At 42.8% G+C, this 22,832-nt stretch overlaps 1 protein-coding gene across 2 annotated transcripts; it reads right to left on the bottom strand.

Annotated features, from left to right (window-relative positions):
* Positions 1–2,160: 2,160 nt before the first annotated feature.
* Positions 2,161–21,754, bottom strand: zbtb10 (zinc finger and BTB domain containing 10). Of its 2 annotated transcripts, XM_080045217.1 has the most exons (5): positions 20,869–21,754; positions 13,800–14,829; positions 8,497–8,562; positions 5,007–5,182; positions 2,161–4,296 (listed from the first exon to the last, which is right to left on the bottom strand). In XM_080045217.1, the coding sequence occupies exons 1-5, from the start codon at positions 21,550–21,552 to the stop codon at positions 4,000–4,002; spliced, it is 2,253 nt and encodes a 750-aa protein (XP_079901343.1). In that variant the 5' UTR covers positions 21,553–21,754; the 3' UTR covers positions 2,161–3,999. The 2 variants fall into 2 exon arrangements, with proteins under 2 accessions (XP_079901343.1, XP_079901344.1); XM_080045218.1 differs by lacking the exon at positions 8,497–8,562.
* Between the last annotated feature and the right edge of the window lie 1,078 nt (positions 21,755–22,832).

Here is a 22,832-nt window from a genome sequence, read left to right as displayed (position 1 = left end):
CAGGGGAATAATTGCGCAGGCAAAAAAATTAAAATAAATCACCAGGGTTACTGTTACACCAGTTATCTGAAACATACTATTTCATCAATGTATCCGTCAGTGTTCTCTCAATACTGTTTAAGATGTAAAGAGAAGTGCTGCCACCTTGTGTCCACTGACACACAAAGCCAAATGATGTTTTTAATACCAAGTCCTATCAGCAGGTGGCACCACTTTAGACTTAAAATGGGGCTGATGAGTTCACAGTCTTATCTAAACCCATCCATCCATCCTATGAAATCGCATTCATGGGCTGGAATATGAGGAGAGGAAATCAGATTTAATACAATTAAGTGTATAACACATTGTTGAAACACTGAAGAGGGAAGACAACTCATCACCATCAGCATCTTTTTTCATCCTCCAGAGGTTTTTTCATTTGACGATGTAGAAGTAGTGTGTGTGTGTGTGTGTGTGTGTGTGTGTGTGTGTGTGTGTGTGTGTGCATGCATGCGTGTGTGTGTGTGTGTGTGTGTGTGTGTGTGTGTGTGTGTAAAATCTGACTGACCCCTAACTACACTATAAATTGACCTGGTTTGAAGATGAGCTGCCGTCAGCAAATCTCTGAAAATATCATGTCATCACCAGAAAGGAGAAACTCTGAGTGGCTGGTGTATGCACCCTCTGTGTGCTGGTTTAAAAAATAGGCCTGAATTACAGTTTTTGTGCAGTCATAGTCACCCAAATCTGATAAATATGTTTTTATGACAATAGGAAACCATGTTAATGAAATATGCATGTTATATTGGAAGGTTATGACTAAAAAATGTTACACATTATATTAGCATGGTAATTACATCTGGGCATAATACATATTTATTGAAAAAAATTGCTTTTATTGTTTAGACAGAAGTGGGAGATAAGAAATGTGTCTGATTTTATTAGAAGATGGTTCCACCTTGTTCAGTGTACAGAGTACAGTCTGAGCTGAATCTCTTCAGGCTTCTTATGAAAAGGAAATGTTTGGTTTTACACATCTTAAATAAATATCTTTGTTTGTTTTTAACAAAAAAGAAGAAGAGGGGTTGTTGCACAAGAGCAAAGTAAACTACAGTAAAAGAAGTGGACAGAAAGGTTAAAGCAATATCAAAGTTTTATTCTTAAAATGTAGTATAGAGAGGAACAGTAGTACAATTCAGACAGAAAAAAGGAGAATGTAGTTCCATCTTTGAAAACCTTTGATAAAAACGTAAAAAGAGTAACCTGAATTTTGCTTTGTGTTCGGAAGGGCACTGAGGCGCGGCCCAAGTTTTGCATCACTGTTAAAAGTTCGAGAGAAATTGAAAAATACAACCTTTTAGCGACAGCGTAAAAAAATACAGCTGGGGAAAAAAAACCTCTGCTTTACATCTGTAGTGTTTTTGCTTCTTTCTTTTTTTCTGAGTGTGATTTTTTCTTCTTTTTCTGTCCATATAACAAATACAGCATAAAGTCTAAAATGATACATCATAGTTTTTGAGTTTCATTCATTACAGTAAAATCAGTAGGATGGTAAATAGTATCAAAAGAACAAAACAAGACGACATGATGGCGTGATTAACAAGCACACAGCGTGAACAGAGAGAGAGAGAGAGAAAAGCGGAAGGTTAAAGTACACGGAATAAACCACCACGCCACGGAGGTTTTTGTAGCTGACTTTCAATTCGTTCCATTGCGTTAATCCACTAGTTAAATAATATTTTCTTCACATATATATATTCATCTGATATATTCTTGACATATATATATATCCATAATATAACTCTTCCCACAGTGATTTGAAGGTAAAAGTGACACGAAGAGGCTGAATATCTCTTTAAAATATATCTTCTTCCACTGAGGGTAAAGGGAAGTTACACATCTTCTGTATCATTAGCACTTCAGTACATACTGTATAGTCCACTGCATACGAACAGATACTGCTGTTCCAAGGTTTTGACCCGCAAACAATCCGCGCTTCTTTTAGAAAATATGTGCTTAATGAAAAAGAACACTAAGGAGAAAGGAAACATCTGTGGAAAGGACAAAAATTTAAACAAAATATGCATCTAGGGTAAAGTGAACGATTCTGTAGCATAAAAACATTTAAAAAATCTCAACAATTACAGACACGAGCGAAAAAAAGGATTTTCTACACAAAAGTCAGTTTTCACCTGGCTTTTTTCTCATACATTATATATCTCAACAATAATTAAAAACAACAATTTTGGTTGGACAAATAGAAATTAACAGTCTTGATTGCATTTTGGAGTCAATATATAATATTAAATAACAAAAAAACAAAATGTCTAATAAAAAAAGTTGCTCATTGGAAGAAAGACACAACAGTTTTATCTTTATATAGTTCCATTCAGACCCGCTTTTTGGGGGAAGCGAAAAGAAACATAAAAAAGGAAATTATTTGAATGAACACAAACATAAGTGCATGTCTATGAGGCGCCATAGAGCTTCACTTTTTGTGGAAGTGTTTTTCTAACTGGCAGACCCTAAAAAATAAAATATAAAACAAACTTTACATCAAATTAAAACGGATGACATTTTGTTTACCTTTTACACGTGAAAAATGGAGTTCTTTCAGACTTTAAAACGTCACACATGATGATTCTTCCCCCTCACAACTAAAGGTTCAAGTGATTCAAAATATATATAAACTGTATTTACTATATAACTCAGTACCAAATATAAACAAACGTATACAGGTATTGATGTCCACTTAGGTCCTCAAAACGTCAATTATAAGTACTGCCGGTAGTTCTCTACAAAATGGTATGTGTGTGTGCATTAAATAAAAAGCTTAAAAACAATGGCAAAGCATACCTGATAGTCGCCGTAGCATAACAGTGTTCTATATTTTGAGCTGATTACATATGTATAACTGAGTCAGTTAAGCTTTTATGATTATAAACATCATATATAGCCGGTAGGTCCAGTATTCTGCGACAAGCATTACAGCACCAAACATTTCATTTGGCAAAATTCAAGCTTTAAGTGAAAGTCAAATGCTTTTGTTTAATAATAAAGTGTTACTGTGACGCCGTGATTTGTATAAAGCTAGCATTAACATTTCCCCTTGTACTTTTTTTTAAATATTAATCTTTTTCCCGCTTAACAAAAAAAAAACTCACGTTGTCTTTTTTTTTTTTTTTTTTTTAAAGCATATTCAGTAGTTTTTGTTTTCCTGCTAAATCTTGGTGTGCGTTCTGTTTGGCACAATATCGCAGCCCTCTTAAATTAATCATAAATATGGCTGTGATACATTAGAGTCACAAAACAGATTTTTTGGTTCCAAGATTTGTGCAGGGATAAGGAAAAATAAAGATTAGAAAAGAATAATATAACAATATTTAGCGCATCTAAACAAGATATTCTACAGAGCAAGTTAAAAATCTTCCTGTGGACAATAATGCTCTTCTTCTGTGTACTTCCACAAGCTCCAAGCAAACATACTTTCAGATTGTGCAGAGATTAACAGCTATAACTGTGCCTCTGCCAGGAGACAAAAACAACGGAAATAAAAAAATTATAGCATGAGATAAGACCATAATAACCTCTCTTCATAAATTAAATAATTAACATTTTGCTTCTTTTTTTTTATATGATTGGCCTACCCCAACTTAAAAACTACATCATCACCCTGCCCAACTCTTTCCCCCTGAAAAAAAAAACAGGAAGTAAAAATACATCACCAAAAACCTGATTTATCATATTATTCTTCGATAGAATCTTTCTCTTTGTTGGGCGCTGGGGCCCAGAGCTGGACACATTTTAACAATATTAAAATCTGTACATCTTGGAGTTCCCACTCTACCAAAGCTTTTTTGTTTGTTTTAGATCCATCTCTTTGTCATATACTTTGCACAATTAAGTAACCTCAAGGTTTTGATAGCACTTTGGAGTTGATTGTTAACCAGCTAGTTTACATATATATATATATTAAACATCAACTTATTTTTAAAAATTTGTTTCTCAAGCTTTAGATTCTTAGTCCTCGTCCTGGGCAGCACCAGCGTCGCCCTCGCCCCAATTTGATTGGTCGTTGTCGTTTGGCTCCTCCCCCTCCAGGTCGCCCTCCTCGCCTTCCTCACCTTCGAAGTCTTCGTCTCGGGGGAACTCCATGCCCTCCATGGCGTCCAGGCCCTCCTGAGTGGCCTGGTGGGAGTCGGCGCAGTCCGCACACACGCCGTAGCGCCGCGAGCCGTGACGGATGCCCACGCTGGCCGCCAGCATGAAGATCTTCTTGCACACCATGCACTTGTACTTTTTGTCCTTCTTGTGCACCTGTAAAGAGGGATGGATGGAGAGAGGAGGAGAGAGAGAGAGAGAGTGGAGGACAGGAGGTCACTACTAATAATTGGCCCATACAACATTTGAAATCAGATTTATACATCCTTCATGTCTATACACATACATAGAAATAAAACACTTAGAATAGCAGCCAGTTAGTTTAGCTTGGCAAATAAGACTAGAAGCAGGTAGGCGAGACAATGTTTTATTTAAGTAAAGGATTAAACAATTTAGATATAGCATTTTAGTGGACTTGAGTGGTTCTGGTGGTCACATTTTGTTTCCTTTAGGCTCACCAACTCTCAACAATAAGGCTAATTTGCTTATTTACCCAAATGTCAGAGTCTTTATTTAGATATCTTTCAAATATGAAGTAAGAAATCAGGAGGAAGTAGTTTGGCCATTAGACAGTCTGTTATTTCAAGTCTTGCTGCCAGTACTATGTGTTGCTTGCCAATTTGAGACGGTCACACAAAACAAGTTGATTCATACCACTTCACGAGAGACCATGAAAAGATGGCCCCCACAAATTCTGCTTTTAAATATATCTCTTTGCACTCACTTCCTTGAGAGCAAAAAAAGCAAGTAATGAGGTGGAGCACAAAGAGGTAAGAGAAGCCAAAACGCTGTAGGTGTGGAGGCAGAATATGGCGGACATAAAAGTCACAGGGTGTTAAAAAAAAAATGAAAATGGGGAGACTCACCAGGGAATGTCTCTTGACGTGCTCGCGGCGGGTGAACAGCTTGCCACAGATGTCGCAGCTGAAGGAGCGCACGCCAGAGTGGATGATCAGGTGCCTCTTGAGCGTGCGCCGATGCTTGGCGATGTAGTTACAGTGGGGGCACTTGAGCTTATTGAGGGCTAGGTGTGAGGACTCGCCTGGACAGAAAGAAGAGAGAGAGAGAAAAAAAAAATTAAGTAACTTTGACTACGTTTACATGCGCAGCAATACTCCAATATTAACCCGGTTAAGGTCATATTCAGAATAAGGCATTGCCATGTTAACAGCAGTTCTTTCACACCTTAATCGGAACAAGCCATAACCGAGTTAAGACACCTGGAGTATTCTGATCTTAAATCACTATATTGTGGCATGTATACACCTTAATCAGAATACATATTCCTATCTGTGTTTTTGCTGCATTTTTTCGCCAGTTTGTGACGCATGCCCTGGTTTACGGCCGTTATCAAGAGTGTACACCTGCAACAAGGCTCCTTAAGAAAATATGTGGGCGTATGAAACAATGGCTGTGTTTGGAAAGCCATACTAGCGTCCTACATCCTACATACTCACCATCTATATACTACATACTGTCTACTCAAAGATCGATTGTGTATGCGAGGTGCGTCGAAACGTTTTCAGTTGAAGCATACTCAAGCAATAAATAATTTCTTCTTCTTCTTATAAGATTCAGGCTGTTTAGACGCCGTTAAGCGTATAACCGCCCACCACAGGTTAGATATTGAACTAGATTTTTACAGTCCTGTGTTCATCATCTGTGTATACCTCTTGTTTTATAATCTAAGTAGGTCCATCTTTAAGAACACTAATCACGTTTTGTGGCGACTCAGTAATGAAACTGAAAGTAGATATAATATCGCTAATAGCCTAAATGAAAACAGTTGGTCAAAACAGCGTCCAAATGAGCTAAAATCCCAAATACAATAAAGAGTAACATGGCACACTTATTTTTAGGTAAGCTCTAATTATTTATGAATTTTTCCACACGTTTATGTTTTGAGGCGGAGGATCCCTCCGACGCTCTCTGTCCGGCTCATCAGACAGCACTCAGCTGTCTGTGAGTTGAGCTGGGCGAGCCGCGGTGTGTGGAACACAGCATTCAGTTCTGATCTGACTTTATATTCTATCTATGGTTCTGATCTATCTCCACTATCAGACTGGCATCACTCATTTCACTTAGTAACTCTAATGTTGTTAGGTATTTATCTGCATCTCTTATCTGTGAATGACTGCACGTACAGTTGTCAGATCGCGGACCCCAAACAATGTCGTTGCCTAGCAACTTGCTCGAAAATATTTCATTTTCCTGTGCGGGTAGAATTGACCCAGTGCATTGTGGGGCGGTTGAGTAGGAAAAGTATCCAATCGATCCATACCCAAAATCTTCCCGGAAATCCGTGCATTTCTCGCATTCCCAAACTCGCATACCCAACTGTCACATACTCAAATTGAAGTCAAAAGTAGTATGAGTAGGACGTTAGTATGGCTTTCTGAACACAGCCAATGCCAGACAATGCTAATGACAGAAAGTGAGTTAATTTTCTATGGATGGGACAGGAATTAATACTGGAAAAAAATGTGCCGACGTCAGGTATCATGAAGCTTCTACCACGTCGCTGATTAATTCTATATTGTATATAATATGCTGATTGACATGTAAACGGGATTATCCCCGTAGCTGCTGCACATGTAAACCCCTTATTTGGAATATTGTCTTAACCGGAATACGGACCTTAATCAGAAAATGACGTGCATGTAAACGTAGTCATTGTGTTTTGGATACCATGCTTTCCATGGCTTGTTCTTTGAGTCAAGTTTTAAAAATGTGACTGGACAGGAAGTTACTGGAGATGGAACAAATAAACAATGATCATAAAAAGCTTCATCTGCATCTATAGATCCTCTAATAAGGGAGAGGGGTGTGTCAGGAACCAATATCCTGTTGATCAAATCACTGCGTTAAGGATGCGGCTACCTTCGGAGACAATAGGAAAACCACCACAGCTTCTGAAAAAAAAGCTTCTCTTGTGAAAGACTAGCTACAGAAGTTTGTTAAACTGCAGAGAGTGAACTGATAAATGTGGCAGCGCTGTAACCTTCGCCACTCAGCTCTGTCGACTGTTGCTAAGTAACTGGTGCTTGTCTTCATCAGCCTGCAGTGATGTTGGCGGTGTCACCATGGCGTTGTTAGAAAAGGATTACAAATTCATATTAGCAGCAAATGTAAAGCAGCAACATGGCTCTGAGGTAGTAGAGGTGCTTAGTTTACACATAAAGTGCTGTTTTGTGCAAGATACCAAAGAAATAAGCCTTACTTATGTAACTGACATTTCAATTATGAACAGGTAGAGCTCATCCTTTAGTGTTTCTGCATCAATTTAATAAAGGATCTATCAGTTTGTAGCTTTCATACATTGACCCTAATGCTATTCACTAAATACTGCAAGTCTAAAAGCGTTTTTCTGAATAGCAACTCACACATCAATAGAAAAGCTAAAACAACTCATCTGAAATGAGAAAACACCATTATGCATAATTCATTAGAGTAGAGCAAATTACATTAGTATTATGTGTTTTTTTTTGTTTCCGCGTGAGAAAGGAAGAGATCCAGATGTCCGCACAACAGCTGTTTATGCTAACAAGCTCCAAAAGAGACGGATAAAAAAGCAATCTATTGATATTGAAGAGGTGTGGAGTACGAGTGCTAGTCTTCACTGTTGAGAGAGTGGGGGAACAAGGCGGGGCCTTTTGTTTGAGCAAGGGAGCACACAACACAGGCGTCGTCAGGGCAGGTTGCTAGGGGGTAGGAGGGAGGAAAGGGGGGTGGGGTGTTTGATGAGAAGCAGGTCACCTGTGCTTTCCCGGTGTGTGTGTGTGTGCGCACGTTACTGTGTGTGTGTGTGTGTGTGTTGTTGCACTTCCGCAAGGTGCTTCTCTGCTGTGTACAACCGGTACTTTCACCAGCTTTCGGTATACATAAAAATACATACTGAAAAGATAACTTTGGGTTGGTGCTAATGAAAACTAAATGCTTATTTTCAGCACCTGGAGTTCTTCTTTTCCTCTCTACAGTTTTATTATTTTAGATACATTTCTGGCCTTGGATTTAATCCTTTTCAGCCGATGTCTTGACCCACAACATGCACGGCACCAATGCTTGACAATCCAAATGTAATGCCAAAATAGTTTCATATGTGTGTGTACTAGGGAGTGTTTAAAAAAAATTAACCGTTTCCTTTATGCAATGAATTATGGGTAAGTAGTTTTCATCAAAAGCACTCTCAGGTGTTTGTATGCTGTCATTTCTAGGTAGTTGTAGTATGATTTTTTTCAACAAGACAACTAGCCATAATCAAGGAGACCCACTGAATGGACTGCCCACACTCATCCGAGAAGATACGTTATAGTAAATGATTTCTTTAGCTGAAGTCTAGCGAGTGCGGCGTCTTACCATTCTCCCAGGACTCCCCTTGCTGTAAGTCCTGGATGATGCTATACTGGATCTGATTGGCCAGCTCTGGGAAAGAGGGGAGGGGAGGGGGGGGGACAAGAGAAGTGAGAGGGAGAAAGAGAGGTGAGAGGTGGTTGAGAGCCTGGGGGGTGCACACCTCACAATGCCTCATGGACACGCACAAACAACTACCTCCCCCCCCCCCCCCATGTAAAACAATGGAAGTTTCAGTTAACAACATAGGCAAGCAAACAAAAACACACACACAGGCCCCTACGTTTTGTCAAACAGTGTGTACCACAGGCCAGAGCAACACACAAATGGTGCAACAGGGACTCCGGCAGGGAAGGGGTTAACTAGAGAATGAGAGTCGAGACCTCACCCGGGCTCAGCTTACACTTTTGTAAGCACTTGTGTGCGAGCACCTGTGTGTGTGTATGTGTGTGTCCGGTTCCTGCAGCATCAATGCTTTGAGACCATTAGAGACACGCCCCTGTGTGTGTGTGTGTGTGTGTGTGTGTGTGTGTGTGTGTGTGTGTGTGTGTGTGTGTGTGTGTGTGTGTGTTCATTCTCCTTGGGTCAATATTTGGAATAGTGAGGACAGGCCCAGTGCATTAGAGCGGATTAGGGAGGGAAGGGACAGCCCCTAGCAGCTTTGCACCTCACAGGGGAAGTTTGGGTGAGTGAGTGTGTGTGTGTGTGTATGCGCACGCATCAACGGGGGCTAGTGTGTATGCAAAATGTATGTCACCTGCTCTGTGTGTCCGTGTGCAGCACCCACCCTTTAAACAATCCCACAGTCTTGTTTGGAGAAGGCCCAAGAATGTATTGGCTACGAGTGTTGTGCAGTGGGCTCACAGTAGCCAAGAGCAGACAGCTATGGCAAAGTACTTGTTGTTGAAACCCCTCTTCACTTTCAACTGTTATTTTCCACAACACTAGCATTCCGGCAATTCTTAACCGACTACCTTCAACACCGGCTACCTCTAAAGATACATCTGTCACCGGTTTGTCTTTTTTGACAAACCTTTTCCAATTGTTTTGAAAATGATAAATACGCCAACGCCATATCGGCAAAAAGACAAAGGTAGCCATAGTCAGATTGAGGTAAAAAAAGAGCAATGATATAATGATCACAAAAATTGGTTAAACAAAATAAATTAAATCTGTAAAATTTGATAATAACCAGCATTTTAGGGGAAAAGTTCCAGTCTCTCAAACATGAACTTTTTCTGCTTTTCTACAATTGTAAACTGAATATTTTGGATTGTTTTTATAGAATAATGTCATCTCAGACTCAAGAAAAATATTACAGGCTTAGAAAATATTATTATTTAGAGCTGCTTTTTAAAAATTATTCTATTTAGATTCACAATAAAATAGACAAAAAAGACAAAAGGCAAGATTACCGATTTGGGCCGCAATGTCTCCATCCTTGGAGCATGATGCACGTATCAAACCGAAGTTAAAACGAAAGACAAACGAGTGACATAACTGTGGGAAAACTGGGACGGCTAGTATTGGTGGATTACTGCTCATTGGCTCAAACAGAAATATGCAAGGAAATGACAGCTATTCGTGCTAGAAGGCTGTCTGGTTTCTAAGAGCGAGCGTCTCTACCAAAAGGTCAGGCTCACAGGACAAAGTAGAAAAGCCTTCCTCATCTATTGCATGACTATCGACAACTATATAGAATAATCATTGAAACCCACAGATGACAGGAATAATAATTGTACACATTATAATTTGGACCTTCTTCCTAATGTACGCTGAAATATGGCATGAATATGGTTCTGAGAGTGCGCTGACAGCAGGCAACACATTTAATGACACAGGAGCTCTTTACCCAGAATGCAAACCGGTAAAAAGAGAAACCCTTTCCTTACAATGGGGACTGAAACGCGTAGCTAAAAATAAAAAACAGCCTTGAGCTAATGTGATGCATGTTTCTGTGACGATTTCACTAAAAAAACACCTGTCACACCCAGAGGTACCAACTTGAAAGGTCTCTAAATACGTCAGTAGCCCCTTTTACACAGAGATTGCGGCATATTGACGGAACGAAAGAGCGGCAATTTGCCGCCTCTGCTTGGTTAGGTGTTATTTACACAGAACCAAGCAAAGCCGGCATGTTGGCGCATCAGTAGCCCCTTTTACACAGCGTTCCGGAATGAAAGAGGTGCTTGTAAGCAGCGTCAGGTGTGACGTAAACATTTAGCGCCGCGCCGGTCAGCTGCTTTACAACAACAACAACACTGGCCGGTGAATTGAGAGCAGAAGTGCTGGGGCTTGCACTAAGAGGGCCGTATTTTACTGTCCCCGTGATGTGCCGGTTGATCTCGCTACGCGCTGAGTCCAACATCTCTGGGACAGTTAACCAAACTGACAACATCACTCCGCTCACTGCGTCACCTGTGTGTGTGTGTGTGTGTGTGTGTGTGTGTGTGTGTGTATGTGGGTGGGTGTCTGTGTGACAGGTTGGCTGTGAGCGAGTCTCTTAGATTATACGCCGTTCCTTTTATTTGGTGATTTTTACTGGACATCAGGCCGCCGTGGTTAATGTTAAACACACGTCCTTCAACTGCTAACATGGTCGCATGTTTAGAACGCAGGCTATGGAACGTCAAACGCACCCCTGTTCCGCTACATCAAGCTGGCCGCATTTATACAGAGAGGCGGAACTGATTGTGTCGGCAATCTTACTACCCCCCGAGGTAGTAAAATTCCCGGAACAATCTCTCGCACCTTTCTTCCCCCGTTCCGCAACGGTCGCATTTATACAGCAGGGCGGAGGGACAAAATTCCGGCATATTCCCGGCTTTCACTGGCTGTGTAAAAGGAGTGATTTGACTGTCAAGACCGGGAGAAGGATTTTTGGCGATCCAGTCTATGGGCATAAATCATTACGTCTTTAGGCATGAAAGATACTAAATATTGACTGATCTATATTTAAACTGAAAGAAAATACAGTTTAGTGTATGAAGGAATTCTACCGTGCGAAGTAAATGTCAAATACATCATTTGGGTGTAAACAGTTGCCTTAAAAGCATTTTACTGTGACTTACAGCCGAGCCTTGAAGACTTAACTCTATCTTTATTTGTAGTATACATTAACTAGAGACATGGAGCTTAACAAAAAAAGAAGCACTAAGAGAAGAAGGTAGGAGACTTAGGGCACATGCAGTCAAACTCAGTCTTGAAGCAAGCTTCTCTCTTAAGCTATTACAACATCCTGGATCACTTTGTCCACACATTAAATTGAGACCAGTGAGGAGTTAGAGGCACTAAGAGCATTCAAGTGCATTTAGGGAGGCCTGGGGGAGGAAATGGTTCCCCTGCTTTCTTAATTTTCCTGCATTAGGGAGCGCTCCTCGCGCTCTCTTTATTTCTCCCACACACACACACACACAAAAGTTCTCTCTCTTCCGACGCAAATCCCCCTCCCCCATCCATACCACTCCACTTAATATGTGATATCATTATGGTAACATGGAGTGCCGCGCTTAATGGGGCCGACAGAAGGAGGAGGCTGGAGCTGAGAGAAGAGATTACTAATAGCGCCACACTGTATACGTGTGGGTACGATGGATGGAGAGATGGGTAGGTTAAAAGGAAAGAAAGAGGATGTTATCAAAAGGGATAAAGAGAAGATGGAGTGCAGACGTTTTATCAAGAAAGATTGGAAAATTAATTGAATGAATGAATGAATGAAAGCCAATTAAAAAAAAAGGTCTTAGAGATTTTCTTTTTGCAAACGTGTGAGTTAAAATGTTATTGTAGGATCAAAGGACAGATCTATTTTAATGTGAGTACATCGTGTTTTTTGAATTCCCTATCCGACCCCGCTTTAAAAATCGACAATTCATGTTGTTCTACTAGAAAACAATACAACACACTGATCCAAGTCATTCCACGACGTCTCAGCAGTGATGTGGCGACACGTCTCTGTGGTGAGACAAAGCACTTGACTCCAGGTGGGCGTAGCTTTTCAAAAGGCCCCTGCTTTGAGGTGATTAGTGGGAGTCGGTGGCTGCTGGGAATGTGAGTCACTTGTCGGCTATGCACACACAGCAGCAGGTTAAAAGCTTGATACGCTGTTAGGTGGAACAGCAGGACATTGATGGAAAGCTGAAAATCCAGACTTTATTGCGATGCGCTGGATCGTTTCATCGTGAACACTAGTGATCGTGCCAGCCAGGGTTCCCCCCTAGATGTGAGCATTAGCAGCTCATCTTATTGGTAATTAAATTACGTTAGAGATCAATTGGTTTGACGTGATCAGATATATGTCACTATATACATAGTGATTGATCATTCAAATAAATAATGCAATGCTGCCCCTGAATAAACAATGGCGTGATCTTCCAGTAGTACATTTAAATGTGACCAGGCTTGAAGACCCCAACCGGAATCAAATATTGATATCGATACATTGACATGTACGTAGGGGCATAAATGTTTCTAAAATTATGTTTAAAAAAAAACAGTGCCTGGGTCTGTGTGAGGATCATTTTGCTTTAAGAGAGTGCAGAGAGAAGATTTAGGCTAGCTCATGATGACGCTAACAGTCATAACTCATCATAAATCTCCAACTAGCAGTTGCTTTAGGCTAAGGCTACGTTTGGAAACATAATTGCAATACATCTCAAAAGCGGTGCAGGGATGCAGACAGATACGAGTGCAAAGGGCCTTCACATCGACTAATATTGGTCAATTTCAACTTGTTAGCCAAAGAGACCATAAAAAGGGTAGGATAAATATTTATACCAGTTTTAGTTTGGCAGCATTTCTGTGATTTTTGGGGGGAATCTTATGAAAATATCCTGCCAAAAAGATTTATTAGGATTTGTCATACAACTGTGACCACCTCTTCTAATGATATTCTTCCTCGTCCTTGGCCAGGCAGTAGAGCTTTATGCACTAGAGGCCACTTACACATGCAAAACACCTTTGACTGAATGCTCTACATTGGTGTAAGATATGAAATACAGAGGACCTGACTATTGCGTCTTAACAGAGCTTTCTATTACAGTACATAGGAAAATATTTATTTCCATATCATACGTACAATGTTACATTCAAGTGATCTCTTGATCATAGGGTCACAAAAATTCTGCATGCACCTCTACCTTAAAAAGGGGAGCCTCTTCCCTTTAGTTGCAGTGTGGATACAAGTGTAACTAATAGGAATAAGAAATTCACGAGTTAATGGTGAAAGCTATACATATATAATAGGGGTATGGACTGTGCATGGGGTGGCGAGTGTGTGAGGTGTGCTTAGAGGGTACAAACTTGTGTCATACCAGCGTTTTCGGAGAGGGAGGAGAAGTCCTCTCTGGGGTAGGAGGCCGAGGGCTGGATGAACATGCCTTCATCAAACCCCTCCTCAGGCTCTGGTGGGAAGTTGTAGACAAAGCGGCGCGTGGTGGTCTGCTTTTTCCTGCGTCCGCTCCCGGCTGCTGTGTCCGGGGCTTCTCTCTTCATAGCAGAGGGAGCTGCTGCGGAGCCACCGCTGTTTGGTTCGTTCCAGACGAACACCTGGCCGCTGCCCGCCCGCACCTCATTGGTCTCTGCTGAATCAGAAGAGTTGTCGTTGTGGTGGACCCAGCTACCAGAGGAGCGAGTAGTCACCAGGGCACAGCCCTCTCCCCTCACTGTAACCTCTATATCGCTGTTCTCCTCCTTCACCCTCCCACCCTCCTCCTCATCCTCTTCCATTGCATCCTTCCCTTGGTTGTTGCTAGCCTTGATGGACAGTTTGGACAGGATACTCGTGGCCCAGAAGTTGCTGGGTTTGCGGTCTGGTCCTCCTCTGTGTCCATCTTTGGCCACTGTCTGCCTCTTGTTGTAGTCCACCACCACGGAATCGGGAGCCTCCTGCTTGATGCTGATATTCAGGGCGTCCTTTATAAAGGCGCGACACGACTGTACAACTTCTGTCATCTGGAGGTAACTGGCCACGGACATCACCTCAATGGCATTATGGCTTGTGAGCAGCAGGTTCCCGGAGTAGAGGAAGTCGAGGATAACTGAGAAGCCCTGCACAGCAGCGACGTCCAGGTGTGTGACGGTGGCCTGGTCCTGGGCCTCGGCCTTGGTCAGACAGTAGAGGGTTTTGAAGTAGCGGCTGCCCGCCACCAGGATGTTCTTGTGTGCGCGGAACACCTGGCCCGACACCACTATGTTGACGTCGCAGAGGATACCACTTTTGCGTTGCTTGTCCAGCTCCTGCAGAAGCTGGTAACAGTAGGAGTTCTCATTGGTCTTGCTGCGGTAGTCTTCCTCTGAGCAGTTAGTGGAGGGGCTGGTGTTGTCCGAGGGCCGAACCATCTCCTTTTACATGAAAGAAAGGAAGAAAGAGAGAATTATTGCAGTGTGCTCAAACAAGTAATTTGCAAAAGAAAGCACAAATGCACATTCCCTTCCTGTAACTCTGTCACACAGACATACACCCTCAGGGTTCCCGGAGTGACTGACACACCTGCCCTAGGGGTGAAACCAGTTTGACAGGCTTCTGTTGTGGAGGAGGTGGAGAAGAGGCTATGAAAGGTGTTATGTTTAGGCTTGGCCGTTACTATACATTATTATGATCTATTACTTTTCTCCATCGAATTAAAGCTCAACAACTCAAAAGAACACAAACCATATGATGCCATCTAGAAGTAACCAATATAGGACATATTTTAGATAGCTATTTTCAGAGCTTACACCATTGTTTGTTTACTTGCTGTAGACTTCGCCACAAGGTGACGGTCCTATGCGACAGAAATGCATTCTGGACAATGTAGGGTTTTCGATCAAATGTTTAAAGCAACAGTGACAACTCTTTATCAAAGACAACAAATCTTCCTTTGAAGCAACAGTGAGGACGTTGCTTTATTAAGGTGCCAGGGGCAACATATAAAGCTTATCGTCATAAATGCTTAACCCTAACCACAGAATGTATTGACAAAGACAGATGTTTATTTTTTTATGATTTATGGATACACTATCTAATCTAGCTTTAGAGGTGATAACCAACGGCAAGTTAACAAGTAGACGATGTTATTCACATTTGGCCTCGGTACAGTAAAAATATGGTTCTTTAACTTGGAAACTAGATGCAAAGCGGGCCATGCTTAGACCTGTAGGAGGGCGGACAGTGTCTAAAGCAGGACACGACGTTGCTATAGGATGGGAGGGAGCTGTCAGAAGCATAGAACTAGAACTACCTAGTAACAGCCCCACTCCCCCCTCCTCTGCCCCCGCCTTAACAGGGCAAAGGGCCAGCCTGGTACGGCACAGAGGGGCGGGGAGTTTAGACAACCGTGAATGCATACGCTCACATATTCACAAATATATGGCCATACATGCAAGCAGGCATGCAGACAAATAGTCCAATATAAAACAGAAATGCATAAGCGTGCTGCATGTGCATAAGTCTACATTGTAATTTCTAAACTCAACACACACACACACACACACTGAACAGCAGCATACATCTCCAGCTCATTTTAGAATTGCACAGCAGATGTCCTAATCCAGAATAATTCACATTGCTCAAGCCCTGCATTTTTTGCCCCCACCCACCTCCCATCTCTTCTGCGCACACATTCATGTACACACACACACACTTACATACACACAAAAACCAAGCTGCCTACACATACACACACAGCTGGGGTTTCAGCTCGAGTAATTCAGATTAAATCCATTTCTCTGAGGTCCCCGATCCGCCCCCACCCCCACTCCCTCCACACTGCAGCTCTTGTCCAGGGCAGCTTGGGCACACACAGGGCAGTATAGGGGGGCTTAACGTCCTCTGCCACACAGCTGGATGGGGAGAGATGGGATGGAAACAAATGAGAGGCAGAATGAGGGAGAGAGACGGCAGGAGGGGAAAGTGGATGTACTTTGCAGGCTGGAATAAATAATAAAGACAGAATATAGAAGCAAACAAGGGAGCACAAATTGTAGAATTCTGATAGAGAAAATAAAGTAGAAACAGAACGATGAAAAATAAAAGCCTGATAACGCACACACAAATAGACGGAGCGCGAGCATGAGGCAGAGATTGAGAGAAAGAGAAGAGACCTTGAGCCAGGAGAAACAGGGCGGAGGAGGAAAATGTGGAGCAGAGGGGGGCCGGAAAAACCAGCGCCATATAGAGTGGAGAGAGAAGGAGTTGTTGGGTCACCCCATTTTAGCCTTCACAATAACCCGTGTTCTCCCTGAGGCTCATTGTCCACTCACTGTGGGCCTTTGTGAAAGGGCTCGGCACTCACTCTCTTATTACACAGCATCTCCCACTCGCAGAGCACAGAAAAGGAGCCAGGGGTGAGGCAGGAGAGAGGATGGGGTGAGCGGAGGAAAAAATGATTCCATGATAGAAACATCAAAGGCTCTGGAGGGGGTTATGGTCTTCATTTGGAGTGCTGTGGTGGTGCTGCTGCAATATATTGTTTTTGCTTTAGTGTTTTTATCTACAGCTCCCCTCTTTCAACACGTTCGGACTTAAACAGGCTTTCAACTTGCTGGGTGAGCAGCAGCAAGATGTGTTATAGGAAAAATCTGCAAGAAAAATAATACCTTCAAATCAGATACTAAAACATTTACGAAAGGTGAAAGTTTGACAGAATAAAACGTTTTGTTAGAAATACCATATATAAACAAGTGTTCTAAGTTGCCTAGGAATGTGGAAGTCCATCTTATCACTCTTGACTGACTGGCCATCCACACCCCTAAACCCCTTGACTCCCCACAGCTTTTATCCATTTCACATAGCAAGGCAATGGGCCAGAGAGGCAAGACTTTGCCCTGGCAGTTCGGATAAGAGTTGTGTGTGTGTGTGTGTGTGTGTGTGTGCGCGCATGGTTTATGGAGTCAGGCTAGGACACAGCCTGGTACTGAATAAGTTGCTCCATACTGCAGCATCATCCTTTCTCCAGATGTGCCACGTGTGAGCCGAGAAGGCTCAAGAGAACCAGCAGACCAACCCTGCACAGCAGATGCTGGAGGCAAAAACCAGCCTGAAAGAGAGAGAATGTGGGGACAATATTAACCTCCCCCCTGGTCATGGCGTGGCTCGGCTTTATTTGAGCCAGGGCTGAAAGAATAAAAAGGCAGAAGAAGAGTCCAAGAGGGAACTCAGGGAGAAGAAGATTCCTTTGATCTTAGGTCTAACAAGGATGCTTCAAAGATCTACAGTGACTGGCCAAAAGGAATTTATTTAAAAAAGGTGGATTAAACAAACCAAGATGGTCTTAGATTAGAGTCAAATTTATTGAAGTGCTGGCTGGACCCAGTCGGACATACCGCTAACAGATCGTGTGATAAAACAATGTCTCCCCCCATGCAACATAATGACCCCGCTGGAGACAGTTTTTGTTTACCTTTGACGCACATATGTTTGCCTCCATCCCCGACACTCATCTACTCAGACCCACCATTAAACCAATCCCATGACCAGCCCAACCCCGAGGCCATCTCTCCCCCCCAGTCCCCTACCAACTCCCCACATCTTACTGTACCCCCCCTCTCCTCACCCAACCCGTCTGTCCCCTGTTGCTAGAACAATACGGCAGTGTGCGTTTGGCCCTAGGTGTGGGAGGGCTGCACTGAGTGTCTCCCGGCCTTCTAACAATGCTCTGACAGAAGAGGCAGAAAGAAGGGGGGAGAGAAAACGAAGGCAGCTAAAGTCACTGACTGGGTTCAACAAGAAGAATTCTCCCTCTGGCTCCACCCCACCCTATTCCCCCTGACCTGTGGCCCCCAATAAACGTCCCATCTATCTGGCAGACGTCGGTTGTGGCGAAATGGGTGGTTCCCCTTGGCTCTCCCATTTGGGGAGACATACCTTGAACAATGAGTGTGGTGTTTTGTCTTAACTAAAATGAGGGGCTGTAAAGGACTTGTATACATTCCCACATATCAATAAAGTGTGGCGTTATCTTATCTTACTACTACACCCCCATTTACTCCAATAGAGTCATGCAGGTAAAAGCTGTACAATGTGTTAAGAAAAAGGGAGAAAAAAAGGTACTAAAGAATAAGATGTACTTATACTATAGGTCCCAGATATGCGAGTGAACCCATTGCTACTTTTGCCTCGTCTTACCCTTTTTACCAGCAAGCATAGGGAACAATCAGAGCACAAGACAGCATCTAGAGAATTAAGGACAACGGCCCCCTTTCTCCAAGGAGACCCACATTCACCACAGCTGCCCTGGTTTGCTAGGGCTAATTGAGTTAGCTTTAACGAATGCAGCAGAGCCCTGACTAACGTCAGGAATGGGTGAATGGAACAAGACGTTGCCTCGGAACACCACAATTCCCCTTTAATGCACTGCTTCAAAATGCTGCCTTATTTTACAGGCGCTGCTGTTTATTAATAAACACTGTATAAAAATTACAGTGATTTTAACAGGGCCGTCTTAGGAAAATAGCCTAATTTGAGGAACATGGAAACGATGTCAAAACGAAAAAGAATTGAATTTCTCGTTCCAATAGAGCAGCGACGGTAGTGTATCTCCCCAGTTGTATTCGACATGAGGAAATGACCTGGATAACCTCGCAGTATACAGTGTCTGGGGTCCTTGTTGCTAGGGAAAAGCCACACCAAGCCCCTAATCCACTCTTACTCTCCTTACCAATTAGAGATGTGTACAAGTTAGTGGATCACTTTAAGTCATTCTGATTAGTGATTGCGTGTGCAAAAGGAAGGAACTAAATGTAGTAGAGCAATCCTCTCCTCTCACAAATTAGAGTCAAAAGGCACCCCGCTCTTAATTCCCCTGACAGGCAAGACCATTGTCAGGATAGGACGTCGGATGTGGCAATGTACAAGGAACAGTTAAGTAACAGTAAGTTTCTTTCAAATGTAGGAATAATGGGAGGAATGCCCTTTGACACCAGATTGTTCAGGGAAATATGCACTCACTGCTTTATGAGGTCCCTGAAAGGGTGCTGTATAAATGTTGCCTACACTGTAATAAATATAATGAACCAATAAAAAGACCTTGTGCCCATCAATAAAGACATAGTTCACCAAATATAAAACCAGCTTGGTTGTTTTGAATTAAAAGCATTCAATTCAATATACTGATACTGTCAACCACTTAAAGCCTATACCTCAAGGTTGGGTTAACCATATAGTCTCTAAATGCCATGTAAATAAGGAAGGGTAATTTCCAAGCTAGAAAGGTTTCAGTTACGTCAATACAGGATGGGGTCTTAATTGCAAGATATGTCCCAAAGGTTTAACACTTGAGCCAATGAACCCAGAAATATACGACAGGGTCAGGTGCTCCTGTGTCATTCTATTTACTGACATCTATTTCACTCATTCATGCCTATATTCAAAAGGCTTCAAAAGGCCGGGCAAGCTGTCAGGCTCCAGGCAACATGATTTACTCTCCTCCTCTTGTCCAGCCCTGCAAGTGACACCAACTATGGATTTTGGGGGGTCATTCTAGCACAATGCCTCTAATTTAGCTCCCCAAAGGGAGGAGGTGGAGGTGAAGGAAGAAATGCGCCAGAGGTCACCAGGGACTGCGAGCCAGCAGAACTGCATGAGAGGCCAAGAGGCCGAGGACAGGGGGTTGGGTAGGGGAGGGGTGCGGTGCGGTGCGGTTCCCCTAAAGGCTGATAGGGTAGGGGTAGGGCACTTGCCATTGTGTGACCTCTATCTGGCAAGGTAGCAATCAAGACATCTGCATATGCAACAAAAGAGTACAGTTTGCATCAAATTAAATAAAAAATATAAAATGTGCTACACTATCATTGTATATTGCTTGTTTAAATAACGTTTTCAGGAAGTTCAAAATTACCAACAGTCGTTTTAAACATGCAAGTAATCTTTAATTCAAAGTGCAGCCCCCCCGGTGTGATAGTGGCTAGCAGGTGTCATACTGGAGCAGGTTTGTGCGTGTAACTTTTAAGTGATGAATGGACAGACTAACGCGTTTTAAAGACGTGAACTAAATACAAACTATTCCTGTCTCCAGCCGAAAAGTTATACTGTGAATTTTGTTATTCAGTAACTCGGTTATTCGCCATTTTAGCCTCGCTGAGGGGCTTTCCACTGCCGTCACTTGGCCGTCTACCTCCGGCTAGACAGCAAAGCCACATACGGCTAGTGGGCTAAGCTAGTTTAGCAGTTCAGGTTAGCAAAGGCTGCTGCTAGCTAATCAGCCAGCAGAAGGGATTGTGAAGCTTAGGTGATGGCCTATTTATTTACTCTTCGTTATGTTTAAAAGTTGTACAAATTGTCGTCATTCGTTACAAACTAAACAGACACCGACATGAGTACGTTAAAAGAAATGTGTGACAGGTATTTAATGCTACGTAATTAACTAAGTGCACAGTCGTCAACGGGGCTGGAGCTAGCGTTACCTGTTTGGTGGGGTCATTTCTCCCGTGCTCAGACGACAGGTGATGTCTCAGCAGCAAGGCCCGCTTGTAGTTGCGACTGCCTTTGACAAGCTCGTCGCTGTTTTTAGTGGCAATGTTGTGACACCAGGAGCAGGACATGAGTCCATTCTTCTGGCAAAATTTGAGCCATGGAAATTCTTGCAACCACGAAGCGTGGAACAGTGAATGTTTCTGGAGCAGCGTCTGCGGTCTCATCTCGACACCAGATTTCCTGGATCCCGTTTCGCCTCCTCCCGTCTCGCCGCTTCCCGACTCCTGACCGTTCTCGCTCTTGTCGATCCCGTTCCCCGCTGTCAAAGTGTTGGTCCCCTCGCTGGAGCAGTCCTCCCCTTCCACTGAGCCGACACGATCGTCGCCCTCTCCGGCTGCCGAGCTGCCCCCTTCCGGGTCCTCTTCCTCCTCCGCCTCGGGTTCCGTGCTATCGCTGACAGACCCAGCGCCCTCCACTCTCTTCGGCGATGATCCCTTTGCCCCCAGATCCCTGTCCTCGTCTTGATCCTGCCTGTTCCCGTTGAATTGTCGGTCTTGACAGGCCGGGGCCTCCCAGCTGTTACAGTTCCCCCCACCGATACCGCTGGAACCCGTTAACCCAGCTAATCCACCTCCTCGGAAAGCCAGCGACCTGCGGTTTCTCTCACCGGACATTTTTCTTAAAATATATTACAATCTTCACTTTCTCAACAGTATCCCCCAGCCGACAAAACAAATGAGTGTGTGTATGTCTTCCGAAAGAGATGGACCGTCGTCGTTTGTTCCCTCCGCTTTGGCCCTCCCGGTGAGAGTATGTAGGTTATGCGGAAATAAATAAAGGTTTTAAACGCATAATGAATTTCAGGGTTCTCGCTGCGTCCGCGCAGGCCCCGCAGAGGTCGAATGGCAACGACTTTCCTCCCCACAATGCACCTCGACCAGAGAAAGGGGGGGTTGGAAAGGGAGGGGGCGGCTTTTAAAGGAAGATGGGGGTGCTTTTGATCAGCAAGGGGTCTTTTGTGTTTTAAGGATACATCAATTTTCCGCATGCTTCATCCTTTGGCTTAGCGTGTCATTATAGCTCATGAATGCTGACTCGTGCCCCACTTTAGCACTGCGCTAAACGGGGTTACCTTAAAATTATTATAATATATTTCTACAGAATTGTAGTGGTCCGGTCCACGGTAACTTTGTAAATGTATTTTTAGTTTATTAACAAAATATAAAAATAAAATATTTGTATTCAATTCCAAAAAAGAAATATCTTAAAAGTAACGTATACAGGCTATCTTATGAATAAATATAGCCTGCATACAGCATAGTGATATTTAATTTGAATCAAAATGTACAATTATTTGTAACAATCAATTAGGCCTGCAGTAGCCTAATACAACCTTTTGCTTTGCCTAAATAACAGAAGCATATCCTATGTCACATGATATTATAGTTTATTGTATAGTTTCTGTTTCTATTCCCTACCCTAGGATACATATCAATTGATTAGGCGTAGCGTAGCCTACTATTTTTAAATAGGCTAACATGTGTGACTTTGATAAAGATATGTCATTTGTGATCATTTAGATGTGAAATGTGTTCCCTCCAGAGACAGCCTAGAGCAAAGGATTATAACATATCAACATGTGTCTTACTGTATATATTGTTCCCTGTCATCAAGATCAGGTCCAGCAGGTGGCAGTCTTTCATGTGAACGACTACCTCTCTCTCCCTAGTGTGCGTGTGTGTGTGTGTGTGTGTGTGTGTGTGTGTGTGTGTGTGTGTGTGTGTGTGTGTGTGTGTGTGTGTGTGTGTGTGTGTGTGTGTGTGTGTGTGTGTGATGCTTGACATAGTTGGGTGTATAGTTTCAGCTCTGTCCAATTAAGGGCTTTGCACACAGTGTGTGAACAAGAGTGGGATTTAACAAAGGTTTCGATTACAATAAGGTGGGAGTTTTATAC

Source organism: Ammodytes marinus (genome assembly GCF_949987685.1).
Source record: "Ammodytes marinus genome assembly, chromosome: 17".
Taxonomy (NCBI): domain Eukaryota; kingdom Metazoa; phylum Chordata; class Actinopteri; order Uranoscopiformes; family Ammodytidae; genus Ammodytes; species Ammodytes marinus.
Note: the sequence above shows the minus strand (reverse complement) of the source record. Positions and strands in the feature narration are given on the sequence as shown.

Coding starts and splice junctions, on each gene's coding strand:
- zbtb10 (XM_080045217.1), bottom strand. CDS start 21,552: ATGTCCGGTGAGAGAAACCGCAGGTCGCTGGCTTTCCGAGGAGGTGGA. Junction 8,563..13,799: donor CTCCCTCTCCGAAAACGCTG/GTATGACACAAG, acceptor CCTCTTTCCCAG/AGCTGGCCAATCAGATCCAG. Junction 4,297..5,006: donor ACGTCAAGAGACATTCCCTG/GTGAGTCTCCCC, acceptor CCCTCTTTACAG/GTGCACAAGAAGGACAAAAA.